The sequence below is a fragment of the Schistocerca americana genome, chromosome X (genome assembly GCF_021461395.2).
Source record: "Schistocerca americana isolate TAMUIC-IGC-003095 chromosome X, iqSchAmer2.1, whole genome shotgun sequence".
NCBI classification, from domain to species: Eukaryota; Metazoa; Arthropoda; class Insecta; order Orthoptera; family Acrididae; genus Schistocerca; species Schistocerca americana.
The window spans coordinates 152,257,126-152,279,652 of record NC_060130.1 but is presented as its reverse complement, the minus strand read 5'-3'; the positions used below and the strand labels follow the sequence as shown (position 1 = coordinate 152,279,652).

The following is a 22,527-nucleotide window of genomic DNA, read 5'->3' as shown; positions in this document are numbered from 1 at the left end:
ATAATTCTTTTGATGTATATTACAACAAACAAAACGCTAATCTACCACATGACTTAGGAAAGTGTCCTTGTCATTGATCATGTTCACAATTGTTTACAGCGATGGTTGGACTACTTTCATTACTAGCATTATCAGGATTATTTAATAAGCTTTGTGTGGTTTATTACAGCGTAAAGCATCATAAATGGGAATTATATTCATTATTTCTTGCTCAATGAATCAGTACTACTCTCACACCTGTATCTTGACATGGGGGGGGGGGGGGGGGGAGGTGGTGGTGGTGGTTGTTGGGATGTTTAAGGGGGACTAAACAGCGAAGGTCATCAGTCCCCCGGGGTGTGTGTGTGTGTGTGGGGGGGGGGGGGGGGGGAGAGAGAGAGAGAGAGAGAGAGAGAGAGAGAGAGAGAGAGAGAGATGATGATGATGATGATGATGATGATTATGATGATGATTACGATTGGTTTGTGAGGCACTCAACGATGTGGTTATTAGTTGCTGCACAAATTTCCGATCTTTTCACAGTCCAGTCTCGCCATTTTCCCAAATCATGACGACAACATAAACACCTAGTCCCCAGGCAGAGAAAATCCCTGATCCAGCCAGGAATGAAACCTGGGACCCTGTGATCCAGAGGCAGCAACACTAACCTCTAGACCACTAGCTGTGGACTCTTTACAGTGGGTTATTTAAAAATGAACTTATATCAAAATTTTGTTCATTATAAATTACCCACAGTACAGAGAAATGCTCAATATATTATACAGGAAATGGTGGTGGTCAGGTAACAATAGACATCAATGAGCAAGCCATTGAATCAACTTGAATGTCAGAAAACCGTCAGTTTTCTCATGTACCTAAGTACACCATTGGTAAGTCTGTCGTCTTCAGGACTTTTGCACTCTCGAGTAATAGCATTATAGCTTTTACCTTCACCAGACAAGACCAAACATTGGTTCAAAATAAAATTTTAATCATTTCCAATTACATTTTCTATAGGTTTTCAGTCCCACTCAGATTTGTCATTGATAAGGCAAACATTAAATTTCTGGCAGAATACACATTGTTCCTTAACAATTTACTTTCATTTTTCAAATTGCATCACACAAAATGATCATTTATGCAATTTCCATACAATCAATTTTAATTTTATGTTTGTGTAGTGAGACAGAAATGGGTCACAACACAAATGACAACACTTCACCTCACAACCTAACTGGAACGCTATGCAGGAAAAATCACACTTTTAAGAAGCCTGTACCACAGAGACTAATACAATAATAGCATATAGACACCTGAGGATGACACTTCTCTGTCAAAATATAAGCCCAATTACTTTTTGCGAAAAACAACACGTGACTAAAAAAATTATGAACTTTCGTAAATTAATGTACAAAAGAACTGATGAGAAACTTTGCAGATGAACGACTCTTCACATAAGTCAGTCTTTTCCAGCCGCTCATGCTGTCTTTACTACATAATTTTCTTCAGTATTGAAGTGCTAGCACGCAGAAAATTCTCACATTGTTTTCGAGTGTTTTACCACCAGACATTCCTACATGATGTGTCTGTCACCTAATTATGTACAATTTACAAGTGCACTACAACCCAATACAATGGCACCTCACCCAATTTGCTATAAACAAAGAGAGAAATCCGAGACATTTCAGACTTTTATTATCTATTGGGCACACAAGCGAAATGGCTTGAAATGCATTCATGGAGTCTAAGACAGTTGAGCAGTTCGATTAACAACCACCTATCATATTTGCTTCACAGCTACATGTTTAACACTGCACCAAGCAGACTGAAGTCATTTGTCTGATAATAGTGGATTCAAAGTTAAGTGCAGCCAAAACACTTAAACCTAGTCAGCTGCAAAACACACACAACATTACATCTACAATGTGGTTTTCTTTTCATATCCAAAGCTGCATTCTGCAATGAAGAAACTCAGATAAATCTTTTCCGAATTGTACAAAACAGTAGCTCCCTCATTCAGGATAGGATTCTGTAAGATTTTCCACATATTTTAATAGATTTTATACCTTGAAATATGAAGGTAGCAGGGACAAAATACAGGAGGGTGAAAGGTTATCTACAATTGTACAGCAGAAGAATGCTCATTAGATGAGTAGTAGAGGTGGCAAAAACTGATAGAAATAACCGGTTACTGAGAAGTAACGCTTACTGCGATAACCGTTCCTCTGATACAGGCAGTTATTTCAATAACTGCCTAATGTCAATAGTGCCTCGAGCCATCTGTTGACCGAAGATCATACTACGCTTTCCCGTCAACTCATCGGAGACCTGGCTAGGAACGAAGGAGAGGGTAGACCATTTGGACGGCGTTCTATAGGCAATGGGAATAACTGTGCGCACCATTGATTGTAGGAAGAGACCAAGGGATGAATATAGTAAGCAGGTTCAAGCGGATGTTAGTAACAGTGGTTATTCAGAGATGGGGAAGCTTGTACAGTATAGACTAGCATGGAGAGCTGAATCAAACCAGTCTTTGGACAGATCAAGCACGGACAATGACGACCAATAAGTTTGTGATGTATTTTTTGTGACTATCTGGTTTCTTGACTGGTGATTTCAATGAAGTTCTTGATGTAATTTGTGTGTTTCAAACTATCAATCAAGAAAACAGACAGAGTAACAAAATATTACAAAACAAACACAGATTACACAAGACCACCAACAATACCACTAGCAAAGATTACTGAAATTACAGCATGATGAACAAAACTAAAATTAAATATGTTCATTCCATTAACTAGGATTGGTAACAAATAAATTCAAATCATTTTCAATTTCTCACAAGTCTACTGCATGTACAGCTTTTGAATGTGCCACTTCAAAGTGATGGACTTTAATACCTCACTGAAGTAGAGGTGTACTTCAGTTCTCTTCTGCACTGTACACCCTGAGAACAGCATCGTCTCAGAATGGTATTTCTCACCTTTAGTGATTTTTTATATGTAGGACTAGAGCATCAACTTAAACGAAAATAAATAAGCCTGAGTTGTTAAATGTAAGAGACATTTATGTAACTCCAGTTTTATTCTATGGCCTGCTCACCTTTTCAGTAGGTAACTCCAACTCATTTACATGGTTCAAAATTAGGGGCATCATTTTAATGAAACAGGTAATTCTGAAGAGTCAATTAGTTTCCTTTTCTCAACCACACTATTTGATTTGTCTTTATATTCCTCCATCTATCGACTAAATTTGCTTCTAAGCTTTCCAGTCTTATCTGCCCCAAGTCACTCTCAGAGTTTTGAAAAAGGAGAACTGTAAATCTGCTATGACTACAAAAAAAGAACTCTAAATATGGCAAATGGATGATTCAACAAGCTACAGTCATCTTTTAAGCAGGGTGGCCAAAATAAACCTGGCCCAAAAAGTATTTCATGTGCCCTAAAAAAGATTGACAACCCTGCAAATATGTTCTTGAATAACTGTGGCCATTTCACAAATGCGGCTAAAAAGTATGTTACAATATGGCAACTAGTAAGCAGTCTAATGAAGCACAACATTGGTTGCTAGCATACTCGCAGAATTTACACATTTTTTGCATGAGACCCGTCATGTAAATGGAGACTATGCTACATGCCAGACAATTGTAGTTCACACACACACACACACACACACACACACACACACACACACACACACTTAGAGAAATTAAATGGAAATGCTTGAATCCTAGGAAGAAATATGGCATAGTTCTCATGAAACCTTGTTGGATACATTTAGAAAACTTGTTTCTGAAGAAGATTATGTGACCATAATGCTGCCACCAACATATATCTTGCTTAAGGCCCACAGGAAAAAGACAAAAATTTAGGGTGTGTACAGAGGCATACAGTCATCTTCCTTCATTTAATACATAAATGGAATAGGGGAAAAAACTCAACAATATTAGTATGCTGTACCTTCGTCCTTCATTTAATACATAAATGGAATAGGGGAAAAAACTCAACAATATTAGTATGCTGTACCTTCGCCATGCGCTGTTCACTGCCTTGGGGGTATTCATGTAGATACAGATCCACATGATCCACCAAGGGAAACAATGTGGCCTTTCTCATGATCATAAGATGTGGTTGTGTGTCACGAGGCTCTGAGAAAGTCAATCAGTGTAACACAACGTAACTATACACTGAAGCCAGATATTTTATACTGTTCGTGATTCAGAAAGTTGATTAGTTAACGTGTGTGCCTGTCTAGCATGCTTAGCTACTTTAGTCGACAGATTGCAGAACAGGAATGACAAGGGTCTGGATGCACATTCTAATTCATCAAACAGCCTTAATTTGTCAGATGGTTATGAAATAAACTATCTGGTCAGTAACTTTAGCATGGTTGCTCAACTGTGTATCATTTAAAAAACGGATAGTTTACACAAAGAAAAAGTGACTATCAGCGGCATATAATTACAAACAACTGAGAATAACTCATATTACAGGCTTCTGGATACCAATGGAGAAGGCATTTTCCGTGATGGATCTCTGCAATAGCAAGTCCATAATCCAGTATGTTGGAAATTCAGGACAAAATTGAAAAGGTTCCACCTACCAGAACAATCAATTTATGAGTAAATACAAAAGTTTAAGGAAACAAGTGACTTTGTCAAGATGGACACAGGGCAGCAATGACTGACACCAATATGGACACTTTGGGGCAAGTGTAGACCGAACTGGACTATAGACCGGTAATTTATGGTTCATACATTGAACATTTTATGAACATGACACAAAATATTTCTTGAGTTGCTTTTTCTATACATATACTGAATATAATATCTTACATCAATACAAACATTTTCACCATCACTTGAAAGTGTGTAGATCATTTTGAATAACATTAAAATTATATTTATAATTTTAGAGACCTTATCAGATGTTGACCTCCACAATTTTGCAAGTAGTTATGTTATATAAAATATTATTCATTTTTCATAAGTCTCCCACTGAAGTCCCCGGCTGCGTCAACATCCTTATGTTCTTCAAACATGTCTGATGTAGTGTATCCAAGGTTCTCGAGTGTCCAGACGGATCCGATCGTCGAAGTTCCACGATATTTCAGCAAATAACCGCTCTGCCATCATCAGGTGGTGCTGATGGAATGATCTGTCTGCGCTGTGTCTGTGGTATTTATGTCCACGGGGTCCCGAGTCGTACCCCGGAGAGGACGGCCGGCGGGGTGCCGCATGGTGGGAGGGGTGGGGTAGCTGCAGCCACACCTGGTGGTAGGCGCAGTTCATCTCTGTCCACCTTGGTGGAAGGATCTCGTGTCCGCTCACGCCGTAGCTCCTTGATGGTGTTTAATAATGGTGTCCAGGCCTTGTTAAGTTGAAACCCGGTGTCTCTGTTGATGAGGTTATCTCTTACTCGAATTTCTATGGCCTCCTCATAGATACTGTCCCAGTAGGCACTTGTGGCCGTCAGGATTTTAGTCTTTTCGAAATTTGCTGTGTGTCCGGTTTCAATGCAGTGTTCTGCTAGGGCCGAATGGCTGGGTTGGCGTAGGCGGGTGTGACATTCGTGTTCCTTGCATCGGTCCTCGAGCGTGCGAACTGTTTGGCCGATGTAGGATTTGCCACAGCCACACGGGATTTTGTATATGTCCGCTTTCTTAAGGCCTACGTCATCTTTTGCAGTTCCTAGTAGGTCACAAATCTTTGCTGGTGGTCGGAAGACAGTGTCAATCTTGTGTTGCCTTAACAGTCTCCCTATTTTTTAAGACACATTGCCAGCAAACAGCAGGAAGGCCAGAGTTTGCTTCTCTTCTTTGAGTTGTTCTTCATCTCGGTTCTTGGTGCACTTCTGTTGTCGGAAGGCCCTTTGGATTTGGCGGTTGCCATATCCATTCTTGCGGAACACGGTCTCCAGATGTGAGTTCTGTTGGTAAGTTCTGTTCATCAGAGATCGAGTGTGCTCTATGTACCAAGGTGTTGAGCATCCCACTAAGCTGTGCCGGATGGTGGCAGCTAGAGGCATGTAGGTACAGGTCAGTGTGTGTAGGCTTGCGATACACACTTTGACCCAGTAAGCCAACAGACCTACGTTCCACTAGGACATCATGAAAGGGTAGTTTTCCATCTTTCTCAGTCTCCATGGTAAAACGAATGTTACTGTGCACCGAATTCAGATGTTGTAGAAAAATCTGTACCTGTTCCTGTCCATGTGGCTAGGTGACGAATGTGTCATCCACGTACTGAAAGAAGCATGCAGGTTTCAGTTCGGCGGCTTCCAGTGCTTCCTCTTCTAAACTCTCCATGAACAGGTTGGCCACCACTGGACAGAGCGGGCTCCCCATGGCCACTCCGTTGGTCTGCTCATAGTATTGACCATTGAAGGCAAAGTACGAAGATGTTAACATGTGCCTGAACAGTTGTGTCAGTTCAGGCCCGAATTTCTCACTGATTAAGTGGAGAGAATCTTACAGCATGACACGTGTGAATGATGAGACGACATCGAAGCTAACCATGATGTCGGATTCTTGTACTGTCATCTCCTTCAGGCAGCCAATGAAGTCCGTTGAGTTCCGGTTATGGTGTGCACATTTCTCCACATAAGGTCTTAGCATGCCCGCTAAGTGCTGCGCCAAAAGATATGTCAGTGACTCTATGTTGCTGACTATGGGTCGCATCCCTTCTTTGTGTGTTTTTGAGAGACCATATATCCTCGGAGCTACTGCCGAACGTTGGCGAAGTCTTTTGATGTCCTTGTCCTCGAGCGCACCAATTTTCAGCAAGGTGGCGGTGCTTTGTTGTATCTTCCTGGTCGGGTCTGTGTTGATTTTCCGATATGCTGGATCGTCTAGCAATTGTATCATCTTCTGTTCGTAGTCGCGTCTCTCAAGGATGACTGTGGCATTTCCTTTGTCAGCAGGAAGAACGACTATCTCCTTATTGTCTCTGAGGGCTCTTAGTGCTGCTCTTTCTGCTCCCGAGATGTTGCTTCTGGCCGGTGTTGCCCTTAAAACACTCGAGGACAAGGACATCAAAAGACTTCGCCAATGTTCGGCGGTAGCTCCGAGGATATATGGTCTCCCAAAAACACACAAAGAAGGGATGCGACCCATAGTCAGCAACATAGGGGCACCGACGTATCTTTCGGCGCAGCACTTAGCGGGCATGCTAAGACCTTATGTGGGGAAATGTGCACACCATAACCGGAACTTGACAGACTTCACTGGCCGCCTGAAGGAGATGACAGTACAAGAATCCGACATCATGGTCAGCTTCGATGTCGTCTCATTATTCACACGTGTCATGCTGGAAGATTCCCTCCACTTAAACAGTGAAAAATTCAGGCCTGAACTGACACAACTGTTCAGGCACGTGTTAACATCTACGTACTTTGTCTTCAATGGTCAATACTACGAGCAGACCGACGGATTGGCCATGGGGAGCCCGCTCTCCCCAGTGGTGGCCAACCTGTTCATGGAGAGTTTAGAAGAGGAAGTACTGGAAGCCGCCGAACTGAAACCTGTATGCTTCTTTCGCTATTTGGACGACACGTTCGTCATCTGGCCACATGGACAGGAACAGCTACAGATTTTTCTACATCTGAATTCGGTGCACACTAACATTCGGTTTACCATGGAGATTGAGAAAGATGGAAAACTACCCTTTCTTGATGTCCTAGTGGAACGTAGGTCTGTTGGCTCACTGGGCCACAGTGTGTACCGCAAGCCTACACACACTGACCTGTACCTACATGCCTCTAGCTGCCACCATCCGAAGCAGCTTAATGGAATGCTCAACACCTTGGTACATAGAGCACACACTATATCTGATGAACAGAACTTGCCAACGGAACTCAAACACCTGGAGACCATATTCTGCAATAATGGGTATGGCAACCGCCAAATCCAAAGGGACTTCCGACAACAGAATTGCACCAAGAACCGAGATGAAGAACAACCCAAAGAAGAGAAGCAAACTCTGGCCTTTCTGCCGTTTGCTGGCAACATGTTGTAATAAATAGGGAGACTGTTAAGGCGACACAAGATTGACACAGTCTTCCGACCACCAGCAAAGATTCGTGACCTACTAGGAACTGCAAAAGATGACGTAGGCCTTAAGAAAGCGGGCGTATACAAAATCCCGTGTGGCTGTGGCAAATCCTACATCGGCCAAACAGTTCGCACGGTCGAGGACAGATGCAAGGAACACGAACGTCACACCCGCCTACACCAACCCAGCCATTCGGCCCTAGCATAACACTGCATTGAGACCGGACACACAGCGAATTTCGAAAAGACTAAAATCCTGATGGCCACAAGTGCCTACTGGGACAGTATCTACAAGGAGGCCATAGAAATTTGAGTAAGAGATAACCTTATCAACAGGGACACCGGGTTTCAACTTAGCAAGGCCTGGACACCATTATTAAACACCATCAAGGAGCTACGGCATGAGCGGACATGAGGTCCTTCGGCCACTGCAGACGGAGATGAACTGCGCCTACCGCCGGGCGTGGCTGCAGCTGCCCCCACCCCTCCCACCATGCGGCCCCCGCCGGCTGTCTGCGCCTGGGTACGACTCGGGACCCCGCGGACACAGCGTAGACAGATCATTCCATCAGCACCACCTGATGATGGCGAAACCGTTATTTGCCGAAATATCGTGGAACTTCGACAATCGGATCCGTCTGGACACCCGAGCACCTTGGATACAGCACATTCGCCGGGAAAGCCTCAGATCACATATGTCTGATGTAATATGCCCAGCTCTTCCATCACAATGCTTTCTGTTATGCCAGACTTTTTAAGTATTACACATAGACAAGAGATTTTTAATAACTGGGGGCATAGCTGAAAAAATGGTGATCACTCCCATAGATAAGGGACACTTTCCCACAGACAAGCAATATTATAACTTTCCCCTCCCCCCCCCCTCCCTTTTTTTAAACACAATGTGACATACACTGAGGTGACGTAAGTCATGTGATAGCAATATGCACATATAGAGATGGTGCTGGTATCATGTACACAAAGTATAAAAGGGCAGTGCATTAGTGGAGCTGTCATTTGTCTCAGGTGATTCACATGAAAAGGTTCCCAATGTGATTATGGCCACACGATGGGAATTATGAGGCTTTGAACGCAGAGTGGTAGTTGCAAATAGATGCATGGGACATTCCATTTCGGAAATCATTAGGGAATTCAATATCCTGAGATTGACAGCGTCAAGAGTGTGCCAAGAATACCAACTTTCAGGCATTAGCTCTCACCACAGACAACACAGTAGCCGAGGGCCTTCTCTTAATGACCAACAGCAGCAGTGTTTGTGTAGAGTTGTCAGGCCGACAGACAAGCAACAATGCGTGAAATAATTGCAGAAATCAATGTGGTACATACAACGAACATATCTGATTGGACAGTGTGGAAAAATTTGGCATTAATGGGCTATGGCAGCAGACAACAGACATGGGGAATGGCAGCAGAAAACTGATGTGAGTGCCTTTGCTAACGGCACATCACCTGCAGTGGGTCTCCTGGGCTCGTGACCATATCAGTCGAACCCTGGAAAACTGTGGGCTGGTCAGATGAGTCCCAATCTCAGTTGGTAAGAGCTGATGGTAGGGTTTACGTATAGTACAGACCCCAAAAAGCCATGAATTGAAGTTGTCAACAAGGCTCTGTGCAAGCTGATGGTGACTCCATAATGGTGTGGACTGTGTTTACATGGAATGGACTGGGTCTTCTGGTCCAACTGAACTGGTCATTGACTGTAAATCATTATATTAGATGTAGACGTAAATGTTTGGCTACTTGGAGACCATTTGCAGCTATTCAGCGATGGAATTTCTATGGATGGCAATGGGCCATGTCACCAGGCCACCATTGTTTTCGATCGGTTAGAAGAACATTCTTGAAAATTCAAGTGAATGATCTGGCAACCCAGATCATTCAAATGGATCCCATCAAACATTTGTGGGACACAATTCTGAGGTCAGTTCATGCACAAAATCCTGCACCAGCAACATTTTTGCAATTATGGATGGCTATAGAGGCAGCATGGCTCACAGAGGACTTCCAACAACTTGGTAAGTCCACACCACATCAATTTACTGCACTACACCAAGCAAAACGATGTCCAACATAATACTGGGAGGTATCCTATGACTTGTCACCTCAGTGTATTTGTCTACTTTGAATAAACTCAATCACTATATCAACTGAAGAATTATCACTCATTTAACATACTCCAGAAAGTAATTAGAGTAGTAAGTCTTCATCAGTGTCATTTACTGAACGAAGTTAGAGACTGCCACTGGAAACTCAATAAATGTGACATGTGCAAAAACCAATACCTACAGTGTTCTGAACTTAATGCAATCCTTGCTGCTAGAAGGAGTGTTCATTTGTATGCTTGAAGTCAGTGATAACACAGATAGCACTAATACTTGAACATGGGTGTTCCAATGCAGGTGACACACATCACTGGCATTGGTAAGTAACACTGAAATGATTACTTCCCACCATTTCAAAAACAAAGGCAGTTTTCCCTTTCCCCAATAACTGCGTTCATTGTGCCCACACTATTACCAGTAAATACATGACCAACTTCTTGACAACGTGGATAAGGCATATAATGTTTAGTCACATGTTGACATGGTGTTGCTAACATTTTATTATAAAATAATTTTTATCGGTTACAACTTCTTGCATCTCTTAACTTCTTCGTTAAGCAGTGTTTGAAACTTCTACATCTACTTCTAATAATTTCTAACTGAGTAAAATATACAACGAAAATAATGTGTTGGGAACCAAATTTTCACTCTGTATTGTTCGCTTGTACATTGCATCATTGTTTCTGAATTTTGCTTTGCATAACTGACGTATGACATATTTTCTCTTTTTCCTCATTTACAAAATTCCTGTTACCTGTTGGCTATTCTCTCACCTACATGCAAAACAAACAGTTATGACAGAAAATCTCTCTACAAAGTTACTTATCACTAACACATTTGAGCTGCTCGATACATACCGTAATAACATATCTTCCAGTTCGATCAAAAAGAAGGCAATATACAGCTGAAAGATGACCTAAAGTCCGGCAATAAAGCTGCAGCTTGCTATACAACTTGGATGAGACAGCCTGGTGGCGTTTCAGAGGACCTGAGAGTTCACGACCCTGGAGCACCTTAACTGTACAATGAGAGAGAGCATTGTTTCAGTAGCATCACAGCTATTATGCATTATATTTGTTCAGGACAAATGTTGCCACAGTTACAATGGTCATGGTACTGTAATATCTGAGCTGATTCACGGAAGTCTAAACAGATCATACTGCATCTTCAAGTTTCACAAAAAAGTCATTATAAAAATAGCACAATATAATCAATAACTGATGAAGAATATTCCCAAACACAAACTCGTGAAGAGACACTAAAAGAGATGGCTTGTGTTTGTTTGTACTTCTGTGGTTTGAGAAAGTTCCTTTGTTTCCAGACGTAGCAATGAAATGATCTACAGCTGTCTACTCCCTTTAATACATTGCAGCTATATTGGTGAGGATGGAGAGAGGCAGTAGACTGAAGCTTTATGCAACTCTGTGAGGAACGCTCAGACTGCTTGAATGATAGTGTGCTGCCCACAGAGAGTAGAGATCTAAGTTGCGTTATAGCACACACACCCATTTTTCTCATGGCTGTTCAACCTACAGCATACTCTGTTAAGAAGAAGAGATAAGAGTCCAACTTGAAAACAGTTTTTGTAAAGCCAAGTCTGCCACCTCCTTCCTAAAGCTGGCCTCATCTGTAGCACACGAAATTTTAGGTTGTTGATTTTTTGGATCACTATTTTCAAAATAAGTCTCTGTAACATCTCCAATGAGGTCAGAATAGTAACTGCTGATTGTAAATCATTATTTTGTTTCGGTACTGTATCAGCTGTATGAAGTCTTGTCAATCTATATAGAAAAAAGGCATCATCAAATATGGGTAACAGTACTATTGCAAATATACAGCATGTGGAAATTATCTTCAATTGTACTCTTTTTCATGTTTCTAAGGTCATTAAACAAAAGACTGCATAACATGAAGAGTATTTTAATGAACAACAATACTGCAACATTTTAATTTAGTTTGAGAATAGTAGGGAGCCAGAGTGTCACCAAGTCCAAGATACTATTTTAAATTTCTGACCTAAAATATCAAATATGTTTTGTGAATAAGGACACAAATTTTAGTTAACCAATTACAAATTATTGCTCTTAAGCATCTACATAGTATGAAACAAAACTCGATACTAAGTTCACTGACCAGTCTCTATGCAATTTGAAATAAAAAAAGTGAGTGTCCACACGCACAACATTCTTCTGGTTCTGAGACTACATCAGTATGTAAGAGTCATATTTTCACCACTATTGCATGTGGCTATCATCAGACTGACAATGTATACTATTTATCTTGTACCAATGCAGATTTCTATATATTACAATACAGATAAATAGCATACACCACCATCTCCAGTGTGCCCAAATTGTTATATTCAAATGCCATGACACAATCACAATCCCAAAAGAACAATACTGAAACAGAAAGTGTGCATACACTCAACTTCTGTAACAACAGAATTCATGCTGTTGTGGTCAACTTACACTCCATGAACAAATCAAAATGTGCGTACATACTTTTTGTTCTGACTCCTCACTGAAAATCTTTAGTCACTTTTAAACTAGACTCATTATAGTAATCAACACTAAGAATATGTGTACTTCCTCAGCATTTGTGTAGTCATATATATTAACTGCTATTAAATTACATTGTTCTTTTCCAGCACTGAATTTGTAGAAGAGAAACAGACAAGAATGGACTGACAGTTCACTCCATCTTCTTATTTCCATCTTGTTCTCATTCTGTACCGTAATGGATTTCAATGTGTATTTTTCAGATTTACTATCTATAACTGTCAGAAAACTGCTGCTTTCATCAATGTATTATTAACAGCAATAATGAACCACAAATTAACAACATTATATGAGGTTTCTTTTAAAGAATTCATAATGCAGCACTTTAAATATTCATGAGATAGTATGGCAGATGTTTACAACAATCTATAATGTGACTTGGGCTGAAATATAACTTTCCAAGTCATATTAATGAGCCATTATTCTGTTTGTAATGCCAACCACTCTACAAATCAAATGCGTATTGTGCTCATACATAACCCATTACTGCTGGCATCTGCAGCTTAAGGATTTTCTATGTGTTTATAAATGACTTGGGCTTAAGTCAGTATTTCCAAGTAAACAAACACTTTTACAAATTTAGTTTACCAGCATTCACAACATGTAAGTATGTTGCTTTAAGGTTAATTACTAAAATGATTGTGCATATCATAACAGTGGCACCTTATTAATATTCAGTTAGACTTCCAGTGTTAACAAAAATCCTTATTTTAAATCTCTTTAAGCTTAAAACCTATTACTCATAACATGATATATTTACTTTTCAGAAAGTTGTAAAAACTGCTGCTCTCCTGAAATGTTGGGAAATTAACTATGTGGATCAGTCATTAGTGCATACTTATAGCAATCACCATTTATTTTAGAAATATTAAGCAATGAATATTATTATTATTTCTACTGAAATATGAATAGTATTTATACGGGTATCATCATTATTCATCTTATGTTTATATTACTTTAATTTACTATTCACAAAATAATGTTACATCTTATATATCTGCCCCTTTTACCATTGGCAACTACTTAATTCTACCTGTTTTAGCAATTAATGTTTGATTTTATTTACCTGATACACAAGACACATGCCAGTGCAAGACCAGATGGAGAGTAAAGAACATCAATTTTGAAGCTAGTCTTCCATGCATGATCACTCCTCACCCCCATCTTTCTCTTAGGGAAAAACAAAATATGGCTTTCAATATTACTTTACTCACCTAAGTTATGCTGCCTGTTCACACCAGCAGGATCAATCAGAGGGCATCCTCTTATCCTAACTGCGTAATCAACAATAGATAAATTGTGAGCACAGTGATCTGAAAATGAAAAAAAATGAATAAACATGTGCATTTCCTTCTTTATTTTTAAAACTAACAAAGCATTCATAGTGGAATATCTATCCCCTACATTGTTGGCAGAGCAAATATTTTTCCTCTACTCACCTTAATTCCCATTTCTCCCCCCCCCCCCCCCCCCCCCCCCTTCCTTCGGTTAGGATTTCACACCACATCAACACGGGGATCAATAGATAAATAGCGCTTATTCAGATATGACCTGATCTACAGAAAGAAATTTACATGGAACTAAAAAATAGTATTATCAACACAATTCATTTAAGATACAAACAAAAGTGACTCCCACTGTCATCCCTACAGTGGTACTAGACTCAATTAAGGCTGTGGGTAGACATTATTTCATTATCAGACATCTCACTGGCATGTTGTATTTTATTCAGTTTCCTTTCTGTTCTATTCTGTATTTCAATGTAGAATATTATTACTTATTCTACACTTTATTGATGAAATAAAAATTAATCCTGAGGTAAAATATTAATTTACTATCCCTGCATTCAGCTTAAATGTTTTCCAGAAGCCACCAAAAACTCAAATCTGTATGATTGTCCAGATATTTGAATCAGTCTCCTCCTGAATGTGGTATTATAGTCTTAACCACTGCTCATCACTTAACTCTGTTGCACCTGGATAGCTCTGGCAATAACAGAAGTGCCTGTAAAGGAAAGGATTTGGGCTGAAGTCCCAGTGCAGCCATCAGCTTTAATCTGTTAGGAGTTTCTGGCAGCCAGCTCTTCAAAAAGAATAATGAGTAATGAATTCTATTGTGGATGAGTATGGTCACCAATGAACTAAAACCAAATTTCAGAAATGAGGTCTGTGTGTTAATACATTCATTTCTGCAGCATGATGTAACTAATTTGTATGAAACTGTCTTAAAAGTGTAATGGGAAATGACACAGGACTTAAAAACCTATCAACAGAACAGATTTTAGACCAGGAAAACAAAATCAATTTGAATATGGATGGAAAAGAAGTTAAGACATGGCCACGTTGAGGAAATAATTCCAGCACTCAAAATGGAACGAAGCTTTCCCAGATATAAATACAACATTCACAAGTCCATCACTGCACACAGTAAAAGGAAATAATGTGTAGTACAAAACTTACATTCACCATAAGACGGACTTATCCTGTACCAGAAACCAAATTAGGATGTGGTTCTGTCCAAACATTTAGGGGAAAATGAAACGAAGTTCACTTGAAATCTCATAGTGCTATGTAGTTTCCTTATGTCAGTTGGAGTTTGTTAACACTTATCTAAACTTTCATTTAAAAAATAACTTGGGGAAAACATAAATATTAAGATGCAGTAATACTATACTTTTGTTATTCATTTGCTGGCAGCTTTGTAATAGAGTTATAATTTTACTGTTAACTAAAGTATATCATGTTTGAGTATTCATACTGACTGACTGCTGCTGCAAAAGTTCTTTCCTCTCAGATACGATAAAGTCATGGAATGGTTAAAACTCTGGACTCTCACAGAGCATGGTTGCTTCTTTCCCCATTTCTGCCTAACAAAGAGGATGACCCATCTCTAATGGTATCAACAATGATGAGAAGTGGATCCTCAATGTGGCTTTTGTTCCGCTCAGTGCCATTTCAACTGAGAGTTGTTAAATAGCTAAGTGCTTTAGTCCATAAAAGACTATATACTAGAAGTGCTTGTAAGTAAATCTGCAGATTTTCTGAAGATTGTTTCATTTAATTAATAACATACCTTATTATCAATATGCTACTTGTGAATTGTTGATACAGCATTGTAAATAAATTCTACAAGAGTTTCTGTTAACGCAGACTTTACTTAGATGTAAGAAACACTGACATCATTAATGTATTGGGCAGTCAAATGTGAGGCAATATTTGCTCTTTCATTATACAGGGTGTTACAAAAAGGTACAGCCAAACTTTCAGGAAACATTCCTCACACACAAAGAAAGAAAATATGTTACATGGACATGTGTCTGGAAACGTTTACTTTCCATGTTAGAGCTCATTTTATTACTTCTCTTCAAATCACATTAATCATGGAATGGAAACACACAGCAACAGAATGTACCAGTGTGACTTCAAACACTTTGTTACAGGAAACGTTCAAAATGTCCTCCGTTAGCAAGGATACATGCATCCACCCTACGTCGCATGGAATCCCTGATGCGCCGATGCAGCCCTGGAGAATGGCGTATTGTATCACAGCCATCCACAATATGAGCACGAAGAGTCTCTACATTTGGTACCGGGGTTGCGTAGACAAGAGCTTTCAAATGCCCCCATAAATGAAAGTCAAGAGGGTTGAGGTCAGGAGAGCGTGGAAGCCATGGAATTGGTCCGCCTCTACCAATCCATCGGTCACCGAATCTGTTGTTGAGAAGCGTACGAACACTTCGACTGAAATGTGCTGGAGCTCCATAGTGCATGAACCCCATGTTGTGTCGTACTTGTAAAGGCACATGTTCTAGCAGCACAGGTAGAGTATCCCGTATGAAATCATGATAATGTGCTCCATTGAGCGTAGGTGGATGAACATGGGCCCAATCAAGACATCACCAACAATGTCTGCCCAAACGTTCACAGAAAATCTGTGTTGATGACATGTTGCACAATTGCGTGCGGATTCTCGTCAGCCCACACATGTTGATTGTGAAAATTTACAATTTGATCATGTTGGAATGAAGCCTCATCTGTAAAGAGAACATTTGTACTGAAATGAGGATTGACACATTGTTGGATGAACCATTCGCAGAAGTGTATCCGTGGAGGCCAATCAGCTGCTGATAATGCCTGCACACGCTGTACATGGTACGGAAACAACTGGTTCTCCTGTAGCACTCTCCATACAGTGACTTGGTCAATGCTACCTTGTACGGCAGCAACTTCTCTGATGCTGACATTAGGGTTATTGTCAACTGCACGAAGAATTGCCTCATCCATTGGAGGTGTCCTCGTCGTTCTAGGTCTTCCCCAGTCCCGAGTCATAGGCTGGAATGTTCCGTGCTCCCTAAGACGTCGATCAATTGCTTCGAGCGTCTTCCTGTCGGGACACTTCGTTCTGGAAATCTGTCTCGATACAAACATACCGCACCACGGCTATTGCCTCGTGCTAATCCATACATCAAATGGGCACCTGCCATCTCCGCATTTGTAAACATTGCACTGACTGCAAAACCACGTTCGTGATGAACACTAACCTGTTGATGCTATGTACTGATGTGCTTGATGAGCAGTGAGTCGCATGTCAACACAAGCACCGAAGTCAACATTACCTTCCTTCAATTGGGCCAACTGGTGGTGAATCGAGGAAGTACAGTACATACTGACGAAACTAAAATGAGCTCTAACATGGAAATTAAGTGTTTCCGGACACATGTCCACACAACATCTTTTCTTTATTTGTGTGTGAGGAATGTTTCCTGAAAGTTTGGCCGTACCTTTTTGTAACACCCTGTATTGCAGAAGTGTTGTAGGAATAAGATTAGGATTGTTGCATGTCGATGCATGAGGAACTGCTGTTGTTTCCTGAAAACAGTGTTGGTCATGGTCGATAGAGAATACGCTGCTCTCCTGTGTTGTAGCAATGATGGGAGCATTGCGGCTACAGCTATCGTCTCGTCCATTTGACAGGCGGTAACTGTAGTTACTTGTTGGACAGCTGTCTTCGTATGATTTAGGTGTTGCCAATTCCTGAAAGTACATCTTTTATCCTACACGAAACATGGTGTGCCAGTATGACCTGCACCTCCTCCGGCATCAATACATGCACTGATTCAGTTGGGAAGTGTATCATAAAGCTGTTGTATCCTCTCCTGAGACAAGATGACCCACATTTGTTACACCTGATTAATTGATCCTCGATATCCCGTGTACTTGCACTGGTACAAAGTTTATAATCTGACCTGGTCTCAAATATGTTCTGTTGGGGACAAATCTGGGAAACTTGCTGGCCATGGTATTACCTCAACATTACAAAGACAGTTCATACAGACACACACCCATGTGTAGATGAGTGTTGTCCATTTAAAAGTAGCACTACAATACTGCCACACGAGAGGTAACAGGATATCCGTGGCATAAAGTCATGGCATCAGGGTTCCCTCAATTATTACCAGCCATGACCTGAAGTCATACCCAATGGCTCCCCACACCATGATGCCAGAAATAACATCGCTGTGCCTCTCCAAAACACTGGAAGAATGGGATTTCTCTCCAGGCCACCACCACACTGACAATGGTAATCTGGAGTAGTTCAGAACCGCAATTCATCACTAAACACAGTGTAATGTCACTCGTCGACAGGTGCTTCCTGATCACAGCACCATTCCAAATGCGGCAGTTTGTGTCATGGCAATAATGTCACCCTACAAATGGGAAAGTAATTTCCTCATCCCGGTGCTGCTAGTTTCCAACTAATGGTGAGATATGACACAGAATATCGCATAAAGCCCATGTGCTCAGAGCACAATACAGCAATCCTCCCTTGTAGTTGTCAGATGTGGTCAACCGGCTCCTGGATGACGAGTATGTCTGCCCTCACGTTCCTGTGCAGTCTAACATTGGAGCACTGTCACGTTTGAATGTCCCACAAATCTGGACATTGCACGGCTCAGACAGGTGGCCAAACGGTAGAAATGGAAGCCTGCTGCAAACTCAATAAATATTCATGCAAATACAGTGTTTTTTTCCATAACATTGCCTTTCAAATGTCATTTATAATAAATAATATGAACAATTATTTAAGAATAAAGGAGGCAGCTCACCAAGAGGCAGGAGCGCTGCATCGTCAACAGGTACACAAACAAAAGGTAGAGAGCTTTGCTTTGCTAGCTTTTGGAATGAAATTCCTTTCTCAAGCTTGTAGGAGAAAAACACACACGCGCGCGCGCGACTGTCCCTTTACGTTGTGCTCAGTCAACTGTCAGCTCTTTCCTGGCCAATGGTGAGTGTGCTGGGGTGAGGTGGGGTTGCTGGGTGGGGTGGGGTTGCTGGGTGGGGTGGAGGTGCAGGGTGGGGTGGGGTGGGGGTGCAGGGTGGGGTGGAGAGAGGCGGGAGGAAGGGAGGGGGTTGAGGGGAAGTGTCTAGCGGCTCATGGGAGAGTGGGGTGCCGTCTGCGGGCTAGCTAGGCATGCAGATAGAGGGACAGGTGACAGACGGCTGGGCATGCGACTTCACAGACTGCCACATGCCACCTCTACATGCACCCCTAGCTAGCCCACAGACAGCTCCCCATTCTCCGATGAGCCACTTAAAGCTACCCCCCCCCCCCCCCCCACCCCTCCAAATCCCATTCCTGTCTCTCACCTCTCTTCACCCTTCATCCCACCCCCACCCTGCACTGTACTGTACTGTACTGTACTGTACTGTGCTGTGCTGTAATGTACTGTGCTGTACCTTTTGCTTGTGTACCTGTTGATGACGCAGTGATTCTGTCATTGGTGAGTCATCTCCTTTATTTCTAAATAATTTGTTATTCTCAACCAGAACTTTCTATAAATAATATGATCAGCATTGGAAAAAATATACATTAAAAAAGATTCGGACTCAATCCAGCAATCTGCCAATTACAGAGCTTGAACGCTAACCCCTTGATTGCTGCCAACTCGAATGCTGAGTCCCAATGCACTGGTACATATTCGATGCACAAAACTTCTCTTTCAATTTTCACAAAATTACTCAAGTAGTATGCCTTACAACTTGCGTATTATGCGGTCCTAATGGCCTACTAAAGGTGTTCGAAGTCTGAAGTAGATCCATCATGTTCCAAATGTCGTGGTCTCCCCCTGTGAGTTTCTATCACATTATTTGCACCCTTTAAATAAGATTCTTATAAGGCTTCCTTCCAACCCCATGAACCATGGACCTTGCCATTGGTGGGGAGGCTTGCGTGCCTCAGCGATACAGATGGCCGTACCGTAGGTGCAACCGCAACGGAGGAGTATCTGTTGAGAGGCCACACAAACGTGTGGTTCCTGAAGAGGGGCAGCAGCCTTTTCAGTAGTTGCGGGGGCAACAGTCTGAATGATTGACTGATCTGGCCCTGCAAAACTAACCAAAATGGTGTCCTCTTGGGTAAAATATTCCGGAGGTAAAATAGTCCCCTATTCGGATCTCCGGGCAGGGACTACTCAGGAGGACGTCGTTATCAGGAGTAAGAAAACTGGCGTTCCACGGATCGAAGCGTGGAATGTCAGATCGCTTAATCGGGCAGGTAGGTTAGAAAATTTAAAAAGGGAAATGGATAGGTTAAAGTTAGATATAGTGGGAATAAGTGAAGTTCGGTGGCAGGAGGAACAAGACTTTTGGTCAGGTGAATACGGTATTATAAATACAAAATCAAATAGGGGTAATGCAGGAGTAGGTTTAATAATGAATAAAAAAATAGGAGTGCGGGTAAGCTATTACCAACAGCATAGTGAACGCATTATTGTGGCCAAGATAGACACGAAGCCCATGCCTACTACAGTAGTACAAGTTTGTATGCCAACTAGCTCTGCAGATGATGAAGAAATTGAAGAAATGTATGATGAGATAAAAGAAATTATTCAGGTAGTGAAGGGAGACGAAAATTTAACAGTCATGGGTGACTGGAATTCGAGAGCAGGAAAAGGGAGAGAAGGAAACATAGTGGGTGAATATGGATTGGGGGAGAGAAATGAAAGAGGAAGCCATCTGGTAGAATTTTGCACAGAGCATAACTTCATCATAGTTAACACTTGGTTCAAGAATCACAAAAGAAGGTTGTATACATGGAAGAATCCTGGCAATACTATAAGGTACCAGATAGATTATATAATGGTAAGACAGAGATTTAGGAACCAGGTTTTAAATTGTAGGACATTTCCAGGGGCAGATGTTGACTCTGACCACAATCTATTGGTTATGAACTGTAGATTGAAACTGAAGAAACTGCAAAAAGGTGGGAATTTAAGGAGATGGGACCTGGATAAACTGAAAGAACCAGAGGCTGTACAGAGTTTCAGGGAGAGGATAAGGGAACAATTGACACGAATGGGGGAAAGAAATACAGTAGAAGAAGAATGGGTAGCTCTGAGGGATGAAGTAGTGAAGGCAGCAGACGATCAAGTAGGTAAAAAGATGAGGGCTAGTAGAAATTCTTGGGTAACAGAAGAAATATTGAATTTAATTGATGAAAGAGGAAAATATAAAAACGCAGTAAACGAAGCAGGTAAAAAGGAATACAAATGTCTCAAAAATGAGATCGACAGGAAGTGCAAAATGGCTAAGCAGGGATGGCTAGAGGACAAATGTAAGTATGTAGAGGCTTATCTCACTAGGGGTAAGATAGATACTGCCTGCAGAAAAATTAAAGAGACCTTTGGAGAAAAGAGAGCCACTTGTACGAATATCAAGAGCTCAGGTGGAAACCAGTTCTAAGCAAAGAAGGGAAAGCAGAAAGGTGGAAGGAGTATATATAGGGTCTATACAAGGGCGATGTAATTGAGGACAATATTATGGAAATGGAAGAGGATGTAGATGAAGATGAAATGGGAGATATGATACTGCGTGTAGAGTTTGATAGAGCACTGAAAGACCCGAGTCGAAACAAGGCCCCGGGAGTAGACAACATTCCATTGGAACTACTGACGGCCTAGGGAGAGCCAGTCCTGACAAAACTCTACCATCTGGTGAGCAAGATGTATGAGACAGGTGCAATACCCTCAGACTTCAAGAAGAATATAATAATTCCAATCCCAAAGAAAGCAGGTGTTGATAGATGTGAAAATTACCGAACTATCAGTTTAATATGTCACAGCTGCAAAATACTAAAGCGAATTCTTTACAGACGAATGGAAAAACTGGTAGAAGCCGACCTCGGTGAAGATCAGTTTGGATTCCATAGAAATGTTGGAACACGTGAGGCAATACTGACCCTACGACTTATCTTAGAAGAAAGATTAAGGAAAGGCAAACCTACGTTTCTAGCATTTGTAGACTTAGAGAAAGCTTTTGACAATATTGACTGGAATATTCTCTTCCAGATTCTAAAGGAGGCAGGGGTAGAATACATGGAGTGAAAGGCTATTTACAATTTGTACAGAAAGCAGATGGCAGTTATAAGAGTCGAGGGGCATGAAAGGGAAGCAGCAGTTGGGAAGGGAGTGAGACAGGGTTGTAGCCTCTCCCCGATGTTATTCAATCTGTATATTGAGCAAGTAGTAAAGGAAACGAGAGAAAAATTCGGAGTAGGTATTAAAATCCATGGAGAAGAAATAAAAACTTTGAGGTTCGTCGATGACATTGTAATTCTGTCAGAGACAGCAAAGGACTTGGAAGAGCAGTTGAATGGAATGGACAGTGTCTTGAGAGGAGTATATAAGATGAACATCAACAAAAGCAAAATGAGGATAATGGAATGTAGTTGAATTAAGTCGGGCGATGCTGAGGTAATTAGATTAGGAAATGAGACACTTAAAGTAGTAAAGGAGTTTTGCTATTTAGGGAGCAAAA

At 41.2% G+C, this 22,527-nt stretch overlaps 1 protein-coding gene across 1 annotated transcript in view; it reads right to left on the bottom strand.

Annotated features, from left to right (window-relative positions):
- LOC124555464 (PH-interacting protein) overlaps positions 1 to 22,527 on the bottom strand; it is a 262,681-nt gene that overhangs the window by 123,743 nt on the left and 116,411 nt on the right. The window contains exons 6-7 of the mRNA XM_047129386.1: positions 13,927 to 14,025; positions 11,009 to 11,169 (exon numbers count right to left, since the gene is read on the bottom strand). Coding sequence (XP_046985342.1) covers positions 11,009 to 11,169; positions 13,927 to 14,025 — 260 coding nt within the window. The remainder of the gene's footprint in view (positions 1 to 11,008; positions 11,170 to 13,926; positions 14,026 to 22,527) is intronic.